The sequence below is a fragment of the Lynx rufus genome, unplaced genomic scaffold, assembly GCF_022079265.1.
Source record: "Lynx rufus isolate CCGP_SWC_20201006 ecotype Redwood Valley unplaced genomic scaffold, mLynRuf1.p SCAF_12, whole genome shotgun sequence".
Taxonomy (NCBI): domain Eukaryota; kingdom Metazoa; phylum Chordata; class Mammalia; order Carnivora; family Felidae; genus Lynx; species Lynx rufus.
The window spans coordinates 14565945-14578952 of record NW_025814826.1 but is presented as its reverse complement, the minus strand read 5'-3'; the positions used below and the strand labels follow the sequence as shown (position 1 = coordinate 14578952).

General features: G+C 40.9%; 1 protein-coding gene across 1 annotated transcript in view; it reads left to right on the top strand.

The window, feature by feature from the left end:
- Positions 1-13008, top strand: part of ASPH (aspartate beta-hydroxylase) — a 221347-nt gene that overhangs the window by 164923 nt on the left and 43416 nt on the right. The window contains exons 19-20 of the mRNA XM_047073977.1: positions 5300-5398; positions 7527-7616. Coding sequence (XP_046929933.1) covers positions 5300-5398; positions 7527-7616 — 189 coding nt within the window. The remainder of the gene's footprint in view (positions 1-5299; positions 5399-7526; positions 7617-13008) is intronic.

Here is a 13008-nt window from a genome sequence, read left to right as displayed (position 1 = left end):
TAATCAAGCCACCCGTGTTCTAGAGTCTAGCATTTTCCTGATTTTTCCCTCCATTCACTTAGCCCACACGTGTTGATTGAAACTCACACGCGCCAGCTTGGGAAATGGTAGTTAAGGAAACAAACATATGGTGTGAGTTCACGGACTTTCAACCTGATGTCAAATCCTAAGCTTCCGTTAATTTACCCTCTGAATATCTTTCAAATCCACTCTCTTTTTAACCCAAGGTCTCATCCCCTCTTGCCTAAACTAAGGCACATTTATCCTGTCCAGGCTTGCCATCCTCCAGCCTTCATCAACACAAAACACAAATCAGACCATCCCACCCTTGGCTTCAACTCCTCATTGGTTCGCACTGCCCCCAGCAGTGGTCTTCCCACATGCCTGGTTGCATAGCCTTCCAGTGAAACAGGCTCAAGCAAAAACATGCGATATGTATGCTTAAGTATTTATGTATGGTGTTTATTTAATAATACAAGATACATGTTAGGTAGTAATGTACATCATGAAAGGTGCATGCCCCAAATAAGTTTTAAGATGAGACGAAGTCTTCTAAATACTCTTAAATTTCATTAAATTGCAAAAAAAAAAAAAAAAAAAAAAAAAAATCTAGTCACTGAAAATTTTCTATTTTATTTAAACTTTTTTTATTCTCTTTTCTAATGATAAAATTTAAGAGAAGCCTAATGTAACCAACAAGGGAAACAGATAAGCACAAAAGGCAGAAATCATTTGCAGCCTCATTGTCACATGCAGACCACCATGAAAACGTGTGGTATGTGTCCTTCTAGTCTCTTTTCCATACACAGAACATACACTTGTCTTTTTTAATTAAATTGGTTTATATTAACCATACTATCACCGGAATTTTTATAAGTGAATAAATATTCTTCTAGAACCTCATTTTTAGTAGCTACCAAGTGTTCCCTCTTAGGGATATATCATCATTAACTAAACTGCCTTGGCTGGATAGGTTATTTCTAATTTTTTTTTAACATCTTTTCATTTTTGAGAGACAGAGAGCCTGAATGGGTGAAGGGCAGAGAGAGAGAGAGAGAGACAGAGAATCTGAAGCAGGCTCCAGGCTCTGAGCTGTCAGCATAGAGCCTGACGCGGGGCTCACACCCACGAACCGTGAGATCATGATCTGAGCCGAAGTCAGATGTTTAGCTGATTGACAGATTGTTTCTTAACCTGGATAGGTTATTTATAATTATTTTGTTGTAATAAACAATGCTGCAATGAACATATTGGTACATATATCTTTATGTATTTTTTTATTGGAGTATAGTTGACACACAATGTTACATTAGTTTCAGATGTACAACATAGTGATTCAACAACTTCATACGTTATGCTAGGCTCATCACAAGTGTAACTGCCATCTGTCACCACACAACACTATTACAGTACCATTGACTCTATTCCCTGTGCTGCCCTTTCATCCTCGTGACTTATTCTATAACTAGAAGCCGTACCTCCCGCTCCCCTTCACCCATTTTGCCCATCCCCACAGCCCCGTCCCCTCTAGCCACCACCACTTTGTTCTCTGTATTTATGGGTCGGTTTCTGCTTTCTTTTTTTGAATTTTATTTATTTATTTTTGAGAGAGAGAGAGAAAGAGAGTTGGGGAGGGCAGAGAGAGAGAATCCCAAGTAGGCTCCACACCATCAGCGCAGAGCCTGACGCGGGGCTCAAACTCACAAACCGCGAGATCATGACCTGAGCAGAAGTTGGTCACTTAACCAACTGAGCCACCCAGGTGCGTCTCTGCTTTTTTTTGTTTGTTTTATTTTTCAGACTCAACAGAGAAGTGAAATCATACGGTATTTGTCTTTTATCTGACTAATTTCACTCAGCCTTATACCCTCTAGGTCCAACCGTGTTGTCACAAATGACAAGATCTCATTCTTTCTCGTTCTTTTTTATGGCTGAGTAATGTTCCATTGTGTATATATACCACATCTTCTTTATCCATTCTTCTATCGATGGATACCTGGGCTGCTTTCATAGTTTGACTATTGTAAATAATGCTGCAATCAACATAGGAGTGCCTATATCTTTTTGAATTAGTGTTTTTGTTTTCTTTGGGTTAAATACCCAGTAGTACCCAGTAGTGAAATCGCTGGATTGTGTGCTAAAGAACAAATTGATATTTTAATGATATGTATATGCAATACTATTTGTAATTATAGGATTTGGGTTTTTTTTTTCTTGGCACTGTGCCATGCAGAGTTTATACTGGAAGCAGAAATATCAACTATACTTGTTTTTTGTCACTATCTCTGTTGTGTGTGTGTATAAAGAGAAAGAGACAGAATCTATATAGTATTATTAATATTAATCTCAATTTTATTTTCTCAGGAACTTTATAAAGCCACTTGTCATATCATGAGGCTTTGTTGATTGCCATTAGATAATATAAGCCACACGTTCATTCTCCATCTACATGTAAACTACAATAGGGACAGGACCTTTTGTGATTTGCCTTCTGTCCCCTTTTTTCCAGTCTCATTCCCTTTTGCCGTTCCTGGTCCATTATTCTTTTCCACTCACTTTCTCCTATGCCTTGAGTGCCTCCTCCCCCACCATCCGCCGTCTTCCCTTTGCCTGGTGAACTCCTGAGCACCTTTCAGACCTTGCTTTTGCCACACCAATCCTAGAGCGAGCAAGGTACTCCTCCTCTTTACCCCCCTGCATGCCTCGTGTCTATCACCATGTCGATTATCACTGTCTGCTTGTGAATCTGTCTTCCTCCCTTGACTGAGACTTCCCTTGAGAGAAGAGTGTATCTCATTTATGCTTATGTGTCCAGAGCCAGAAGAACTCTGTATATTCTAAAATATCTGGCAAATGAATACATTTGTTAATTACCTGAGAGGATGACTGTGGGTCTGAATAGATAGAAATGTCATCTGTGTGGTTGCAATCATTATAACAGTCCCCTCATATAACAGTCCTCTTATGCTGGCAGAAACATGAGTGGCCTCAACTCAGTTCAGTTCCAGCAACATTTATTGTACTCTTGCTCGGTAACAGGTGCTTGGAAGGTGAAGAAGAAACAGAGTCTGTGCTTTCAGAAATCTGGTTAGGAGGAAAGCCTGGCACTCACGCATCCGTTCAGTTAGCACAGCTTTCTTGATGACCTGCCATGTGCCGGGCACCGTTGTAAGCCCCGGGGATCAGCAGTGAGTGCAGCAGACAAAATCCCTGTACAGCTGAGGCCTTAGCGGGAAAAATAAAAGAATAATAAGTCAAATGGTGACGAGCACTGTAAAGAAAAGAATCAGCGTAATAAAAGTCAAGAGAGTGACTAGTAAATGGGAGGTTGGTTCTGTTTTATATGGGGTGGTTGGGGGTTGGCTTCACCAAGATGGTGACCTCTGAGCACAGATTTCATCAAGGTGAAGAGTGAGCCATTTCCATGTTTGGGAGAAGACTTTTTGAGGCAAAGAAGTACTGCACATGCAAAGGTCCTGAGGCAGGGGTGCCTTTGGCTTGCTGTGCAGCAGCAAGGAGTCCAAGGTGCCTTAGGTTGGCTGGTGGGAGGGGCTTAGGAGAGGAAGCAGAGAGGTAGAGAGGCCCAGCTCAAGGGAGGCCCAGGAGACCATTCCCTAGAACTTAGTCTTTTACTCTGAGTGGCATGGAACCCATCTGGGTTCTGAACAGAAAAAGAATGAGGTCTGACATAGGATTTAGTGAGCTCCTTCGGGGCCCCTGTGGAGAACGGGCTATAGGAGAGCAGGCTGGTGGTGCGGAAGGTCAGCAGTTAGGAGTCTTGTGTGAGAACACAGGGGAGAGGTGACAAGGCGTAGAGCAGGGTGGCAGTGGTGAAGGAAGTGGCAGGGGCATGATTCTGAATCTATGGGGAAGGTGGTGCTGACTGGATTTGTGCGTGGAGGAGGTGCAGGACCAGACAGGAACCGAAAATGTATAAAGTATCAGCAGTATGCAGTGTGGACTCTTGAAGGGCAGGGCGTCCCCTCTCCCTTACTCACTTGGTCCTGGGTTCAGAGCCCGGGCTGGCTACTGCTCCCTTCCCCCACTCAGGCTGAAGGATGAAGAGAAGCTACGGGATATTCAGGACATTCGTCTCACGCGCACTCAACTCAGACCGTCGGCTTTCGCTTTTGTTCCATGAATTCGTTTGTCTGGGCAGCTTCAAAGGGGAATGTTGTTGTCTTGCTTTCTCCCTGCTAATATTTCACTTGGAGGCATGCTGCATAATTTATCTTTAATCATAATAAGTGCATATGATAATAGGGATTCGACGTATATTAAATATTTACTTGGGTTTTATCACAGAATATTGGATTTGCTTGTCACTTTGTCCTCAGTCCTTTTTTTTTTAATTTTTTTTTTAATGTTTATTTATTTTTGAATCAGAGAGAGACAGAGCATGAACGGGGGAGGGTCAGAGAGAGAGGGAGACACAGAATCCAAAACAGGCTCCAGGCTCTGAGCTGTCAGCACAGTGCCTGACACGGGGCTTGAACTCACGGACCGCGAGATCATGACCTGAGCCAATGTCGGCCGCCCAACCGACTGAGCCACCCAGGCGCCCCGTCCTCAGTCCTTAAAACGGTCTGGGCATTCAAGAAATTTGTGTTAAATAAATGGATTGTGAAATTTAGATTGTAAAAATCTAAATTGTCTCTTATTTAAGGCAATGTGTAAAGCACGTACATAAAGAAAGGTATAATAACCACTCAGAGTTGACTTTAAATACAGCAAATTTAAAGCAGTTTTTCCCTGATCCCTAAAAAAAATATTCAGGTCATATCAGTTGACACAGACTTTGCTGATTTGCATTGTTCAATTGATGCTTTAATGGTCATTGCCTTTTCATTGTAGTCTTCATTCCTTTAAAAAAATTTTTTTAATGTTTATTTTTGAGAGAGAGACAGAGTGCGAGAGGGACAGGGGCAGAGAGAGAGAGAGGGAGACACAGAATCTGAAGCACACAGAACTGTCAGCACAGAGCCTGATGCGGGGCTCAAACCCATGAACTGTGAGATCATGACCTGAACCAAAGTTGGACTTTTAATCAACTGAGCCACCCAGGCGCCCAGATTTCTTCATTCATTAAGAATTGATGGATAGATGTACAAACTTTTTGAGTTGACAAGAAATGGGGGTATTGAAGCCGAATATCGCAATGAGACAAAACACTGTAGTGTTTTAAGCTGTAACATCATAATGTGGACCCAAGCACAGCAAAGCTAATTAAAATTTCTTTTGACAGTCATTTGTAGAATGTGAATCAGTCACGATAGCTTTCCATTTTCTTTGAGTTTAGGTTCTGAATGTGACGCCTAATGATGGCTTTGCTAAAGTGCATTATGGCTTTATCCTGAAGGCGCAGAACAAAATTGCTGAGAGCATTCCCTACTTAAAGGTAACTATCCCTGCCTTTCGTCTTTTTTTCATCTTCTGATTCCTTTGAGTCATTTGGATTCCCTTGATTATGCATTGTCGACTAATTGGCATGCACCGCGGAGTACTTTCATCTTCAGAATGTACACCCTCTGACCATGACATTCATGGGCAGTGATTGAGAGTGTTGGATGTAGAAATGCCAACCATACGAGCAGAGATTATTTGGAAAAGACGTTATGAAGAAATTCCTAAAACTGTAGTTACTAGTTTTTATTTAAATGGGAAAGGTAGATCAAAATTACTAATGTAATACTTTGGAATATGGGCAATGCATTAAATGTTCCTTTTATAATTCAATTATACATTCAGTCTAGGTTGAACAAGGGCTCATGGCAACCTACATAAAGTATGGTAACAAATGGCACCTGAATAGGTCAAACCCTAAAAAACCTGATAGCTCAGGTTTAATACCTGAGCTCAGGTTTAATACTCAGATTAAAATATGCTGTCATTTTTTTTCCTTGTATATCTAATTGAATCCTTGCAGATGCACCAGAATCACATTTGGTCTAGCTAAGGGCTATTCAGTAGGACTTTCTGTCACAGTGGGAATGTTCTTTGTATGTTCCAGTATGGTAGCCATTAGCCACATGTGGCTGTTGGGCAACTGAAATGTGGCTGATGTGACTGAAGAACTGAATTTTTAACTTTCATTTTAATTTAAATAGTAACATGTAGCTAGCAGCTACCATATTAGACGGGTAGCTGGTGGAATACCTATGAACTTTTTTTTTTTTAAGTAGCAGTATATATCACACTCCCATGATCTCTCTTTTTCACATGACTTAAATCAGAGCTCTCAAATAGCAATCCACTGATTACAAATAACTTGCATATTTTATTTGGCCAGCACAGTTCTATTAAAAACAATTTTAAATTGCTTGCTTTAGTTAAGAATCTGAGCGTTTTATATAATCATGCACATTTCTGATTTCTCTTGAAAGATCACATCTGGCCCACATCCCGGCATTGGAGAAGAGCAATGTTGTCCCCTTGAGGTGGCCCGCCACCACCCAGTCTCCCTTGGCCGTCACCAGGCCTCTGCAAACCTTTACATTCTCTGCCAGGACCCTCTGGGCATGTGGGTTTCTCTGATTGAAAGTGTTCCCCTTACATTTCCTTTGACATAATAAGGGGCTATTAGTACCCTCCTTGCTTCAGAGATGGGGAAACAGAGCGTGGGGTCTGTTAGTTAACCTGCCAGTCAAGAGCCCCGATCACAGCTCTCCTCCTCTCCTGAGTGATTCTTCTGTTCCTCGCTGCTACCTTCCAACATTATGCAAATAAAATTTCTTCCTAGTGAAGATAATGGGTTTCTCATGAAGAGACCTGAAAATGCAGATTTTTAGAAAAAATTTCTTGATATTTAAATATTTTTTTATTTCTGTCCTTCTTTTGCTTTTCTAAATTTACTCTCTTAATTTTAATGTTTTTTCTCTCACTCTCTTTTTTTTGTTATTGTTATTGTTGTGTATACACATCTCAATTCAGTCCTTATGCGGGAGACAGGGCAGAAATCAGCTAAATGTTTTAGCATAGCATTTGCTTAATAACAGCTACATTTTCAAAGATTCCAGCTGGCTTTAATCCTAACTGTAAGTTTTGTAAAAGATTTCATTAAAAGGTGAGGATGCATTTGTTTTGAGTAGAATGAAACACTATTTGCATTTAGGTCTCTATCACTTCAAACATTTTATGAGCAACTAACCATTTTGGTTTAGGAATAAGAAGCCTCCAGATGACATATGGTCAGATTTGGAGAGCAAAATAAATGGGATAGATACCCAGTCAAGAAATTCTTTGGGATATTGAAATATGATAGTTTCCACAGAGATGATTCATATATTAATTTTATGGGCTAGGAGATTGTTAATTTATGGCAAATGTATTGTTAAATTAAGCTTTATGACCTCTTTTTGGGTTTGCACTGTAAATGTTGACCAGTAACCTAATTGCCGAACTTTAATATTGAGATGAATTTTTCTGCTCCTTAGGTTTTTGTATGGTATATAAAGATTAAGTAAATCAATGAACTAAAAGCTGGTATTTAATTTTTTCATTAAATGCTAACACTGTCCTTTTTATAGGAAGGAATAGAATCTGGGGACCCCGGCACTGACGATGGCAGGTTTTACTTCCACCTGGGGGATGCCATGCAGAGGGTTGGGGACAAAGAGGTAATGAGTTTGTGAAGTTTTTGTTCTCTTAACAGAGGGTAGACTAGGTGGGGCGGGGAGGGTAATTCTAGGAGAAATTAACAACTGAAAACATATTTAGAGCGTAGACTTTTGAAGGTGGTGATTGAGACAATTTAGCTATTTTTTTAAGTTTATTTATCTTAGAGAGAGAGAGACAGAGAGAGAGAGAGAGAGAGAGAGAGAGAGAGAGAGGGAGAGCGCCTGAGCATGAGTGCGGGCGGGGCAGGGAGAGAGGAGACAGAACCTGAAGCAGGCTCCACACTGTCAGTGCAGAGCTCGCCTCAGGGCTTGACCTCACAAACTGCAAGATCGTGACCTGAGCCAAAGTGAAGAGTCGGATGCTTAACTGACTGAGCCACCCAGGCACGCCAAAACTATTTAGCTATTTAAACTTTTCTTAAAAAGCAACCCAACAACTCCTGCAAGCCTAGAAAGAATTTTGGGGATTTTTGACTCTTATAGTTTCTTTTAAGAAACTAGCTGAGTAATCATGAGACCAGCCTCTCATTTAGTACGTGTATATGTGTGTATGTGTGTGTGTGTGTGCACATGTGTGTGTCTGTGTGCATAAAGCATAAGCATTGTCCTGAAAAAATATTTTTTAAAATTATGAAATGAAGAGATATCTGAAATTGCTTAAATATCTTTTAACAATATGTCTAGATTTGTTTTTATTTTATTTGGGGTATTTAAAAAGTAGTTATTTTTAGAATGAAGTCTTTATTCAACTGATCCCTAAGCAACTGAACTCAGTGGTTAATTATGTAAATTACCTTCTGGTATTTAATGCCAAGTTTGAGATGAATACCTATAGCTAGAGTAATGACAGGTACTGATACACAAAATGTAGTAGCTAAACCAAATTACGTGTTTTCTTTGTGATTACTGCTTTTTTCTGAGTACCGTGTCAGCTTCTTTAAACATAACTTTAGATTATTAATCATGACATCATATACTGAAGTTACCAAATTGTCAACAATCACCATGATTTACAGGCTGTTGGTGGAGAGTGAAGCCTACCTTTTCCGTCTTACATCATCACAAGGCTCTAGAGTGGGCTCTCCTTACAGTCAGGGGCAAAAGGGCGAAGCGAGACACTGAATCGTTGTAACCAGTGCATTCCATATACGTAGTAAAATGCAGTCGGCTTAAAGGATAAAAATAAAAGATAACAGAGCTTCAGGTTTCTAAAATTAATAAGAACGTGGAAGCATCTTGACACTTGAGGGTTCATAAGAGCAGGGGGTTTTGTGATGGGGTAATTGCCAGCTAGAGACATGAACTGATTTGCGGCAAGAGAGATTTGGATGATTGTCAGTTTGCTTTATACATTTCTATGCATCTGTCCCTTTCTCCTCTAACTTACCAGTCAGTCAACTGGAATAAAATGAGACATTAGACGTGAAGAAAGGAAAATAACTCGCTGATCAGTTCTCGTTTTTGTGTTCCTTGTTTTAGATATAAATCCCTGGTACCTCTTTTGAATGAGAAGGATAAAAAAGATTTTGCTATAATATCTAACACTGGATAAATGTTCACGTCTGATTGCTATAAATGTAATTGTCACTAATTAATTTATCTTTGAACTTCTTAGGGTCCAGGGCAAAGACAGATAAGAGAAGTCTGTGATTTTTTTTCTCTCATCTTAGATGAAAACAGCCCTTACTTCAAGGGCAAAGAATTCACTACTAAACATTTGTCAAGGGCTTGGGATTTGAACCCATGGGACTGTTCTATCAGCTTAATTACCATCAAGATGCAAAGAACACCACAGTTCTTGAATTTAAAAAATTCACTGGGATTCATCCTTACAGGAGAACAAAAATAAGCCTATAGGAAACCCGCATTAGTATATTCTCGATATCAGGTATTGTGAATTGACTGTCATGCCCTGAGTTTACAGATTGGGAAGCAACCATGCTTCATGTTCCGATGCATGGGGCTCTGCTCAGGCACCAAAAGAGGAGCAAACTCACAGCTTCTGTGCTGCAGAGGCTGACAATAAAACTGTTTTTGAAGAAGGTTTTTCTAACAGGGTTGTTTCTAACTCACAAACTATGAGATCATGACCTGAGCCAAAATCAGGGGTCGGACACTTAACCAGCTGAGCCACCCAGGCGCCCCTAAACCATGATCGTCTTAGAGCAGCTCACCTGCAGCTGTTCTCAGTATTTCCATTACTGCACAAATCCACATTTTAGCTGGTCTCCTACTCAAAGTCAGGATTCCTGTGTCTGCTGCCTGTGTGGTGTCACCATGCAAGGTCACAGAGACGGCTCACGTGTCTTCTTCTAAACCGTTTTTCTTCCTGGGCTCCATCTCTCATTTGATGATACTGCCAACTTCTCTCCTGTGCAGTCGGGGCCACGTTTGGGGAAGTTCACTTCCCCAGCCTCTGGCACCCATCTCACCTTCCCGCCTGCTCGGTCAGTGTTGTCAGCCTCGGAGAGGGCTGGACAAGCCTGGCTGTTGTTTATTGCTTTTGTCTTACTTTCTTCCAGGACATCGTGTGCTCAAAAACCGTACGGTGCAAAATTACAAATAAAGTCATATGTCCAAGTGATGGCATTCGTAGTCCTTCACGGTCCAGCCGCAGCCAGCCGTCCTCACCACAAGTGTGGCTCATGTGCCCCACTGTGCACAGAGCTCCAGGGTCACAGGCTCCAGCTGGGGTCACACCTGAGAGGCCTGTGCCCCAGACGGGGCCTGGGCTTTTCAGAGTGGGGATCTTTTGATATACTGTTTCGGTGTTGTGTGTGTGTGTGTGTGTGTGTGTGTGTGTGTGTGTGTGTGTGTAAACCATACCTGGCAAGAATTTGAAGGATAGGAGACATTAATATAAAACACATGTAAGAAGGTATCCACAGGTGATCTGTTTATTTTCATATCCTCGATTAGAGGTATAAAAGGGAAAGAGTAAAGAGAGAATTTTCAGAGGATTCTAACTTGATCATTGATTTTCTAGCAATTTGTATTGTAAGAAAGCAGCCTGACTGAATTCATTGGGTCCTCTACATAATTGAAGATTATTTTACCTTCATTGAAGATGATTTTTTAAAATTCCTGACGCATCACTGTCACAGTTTTGTTTCTTGAAAAGTTAAGTAGCAGAGGGGTACAAAAAAAGGGTCCAGTAGGACTGGCTTTGAGTGTGAGAAGAGACCTTGGCGATAGCGGTAACCTGACACTGTGGGTGAAGCGACTTGCCCAGGCATCCGGCAGGGTGAATGTTAGGTCTGGGACTACGTTGTGACTTTTAACTCCTGAACTAGAGCTATGAGCTTTGCTGTTTTGGTTTCTCTAGAAGATTTTTTTTTTCTCCTTTCTAACATTGTGCCTGGCCCATAAAATGAATTACTGCCTGATTCAAAAATAAGCATTTCAAAAAAAAAAAATCAACTGTGGTAATTCATATTGTTGTTCACTTTTAACACTGAACGGTATAGGAAATGAGATCCTAAATTTAAATTGGACAGAAATAACTAAAATAGTCAAACTGATTTCAAAAGTAAAACGCAAAATTCAAAATTCCACTCAAAATTCAAAAACAAAATTCACGCAATGACTAGCCACTTTAAGTTTCGGGCTTTTAAAGAAACTACTTTATGGCTACCACTTAACATGTGTTTCAAGGAAGACATATAAGAATGATGAGTATATATATTCTTAACTTGAGGTATTATGGAGAAAGATAAATAAGAATATCACTTCTGATAGGTTTTTTTTTTTCTTTTTTAATGATAGGAAGATAGAAGGAGAATGGATGAAGTTGCTAGAGCCTTGGGTTATAGTTCAAAATACTTACTGATTTCTTAAAAATTTCTTTTAATTCCTTTTTGTATTTTAGAGAGAGAGAGCATGCGTGCAAGTAGGGGATGGGCAGAGAGAGAGAGAGAGAGAGAGAGAGAGAGAGAGAGTCTTAAGCAGGCTCCACCGTCAGTGCAGAGCCCGATACAGGGCTCAGTCCCACAACCCTGGGATCACCACCTGAGCCACCCGGGTGCCCCAACATATTTAGCCTTTTTCAATACTAGCTTCAACATTTGTAAAATGGAGATATTTGAGGTTATTAAAGAGATCAAATGCAATTACACATGTAAAAGTGAGCAATAACCTGAAAAGTGTTACTGAACATATGACGTGGTACTGTTACCACGCTTGATTTTTCTAGTGAAGGAAATTTTGACCTAAGAATTTTAAGACCTTTAAAAGGTACTAGTCTTTACATTAAAGTATATCTGGAGTTGGAGCGCCTGGATGGCTCAGTCGGTTGAGCGTCCGACTCTTGATCTCGTCTTAGGTCATGATCTCAGTTCAAGCCCCACGTCGGGCTCCACATTGACAGCGTGGAGCCTGCTTGGGACTCTCTCCCCCTTTCTCTACCCCTCCCATGCACTCTCTCTCTCTCTCTTGCTCTCCAAAATGAATTAAAAACAATAAAGCTTAAAAATATTTTTTTAATTAAGTCTATCTGGAGTTTTATGAAGATACTCTCTTTGCATAGCTTCTTCATCCACCTGATATTAAATGCCTCTGTTTAAGATATCAGAATTTGTATTTGAACGTCCTCTTCCAAAGCAACCGTTAGTGCAGACTTGCAGTCATGAAGGCAGTACTAGTAAGTACAGCCCTCGGGAGGCCTTCCACCCCGAAGACAGTGGAGACTGCGCGGTGCAGCAGTCCCGTGGGGAGGGCCCCTGGGGAGCATATGGTGAGGGTGTCACTCGAAGGAGACATACGGAGCAGCATACCCTGCAGCCAGCTGTCCCTGAAAAGGCTAGTCTTCTTGGAGGCAAGTTGCCTCATGTTACAACTAGATGAAAGCCACAAATGTTATTCCTCATGGCGGCAGAAAACCCAAAAAAGGAACAAAAGCTCCCCCTTAAAAAAGTCCACTGTGGGCTACCGCCATATTTATGGCCAGCTGAGAATGATATTTCCTTTCTGTCTGCTTAATTTAATGGAGGGTTTGTGCTCCGCCACCTCAGGGCCAGCTTCTGGAATGGGGACTTGGAAAGAAAGTGCATGGGAAAAGACGTAACATTTCTTTTTAGCAATCCGATTCAGTAAATGCAAATGTCTTTGAAGAAATTATTAAAATCCTAGCCCTAGCCCTTTCCTTTTAAGGGAAACTTAGAACTTGAGAAATGAAAGCCAAAGGATACAATCCGCTATGGTTTCTTATGTTATTTATCCGCTTGACAAATATGTCCTAGACTCTGTGCTGGACACTCCAAGGAAGACCACAGTTATCGCAGCATGAACCCTGCGTTGCAAGAGCATACAGCCTCAGAGTAAAACTAAAATGCATACATGCATTTGTCATCATGGGTCATGAGCAGAAACCCAATCAAATGATCGTATTCTGGGC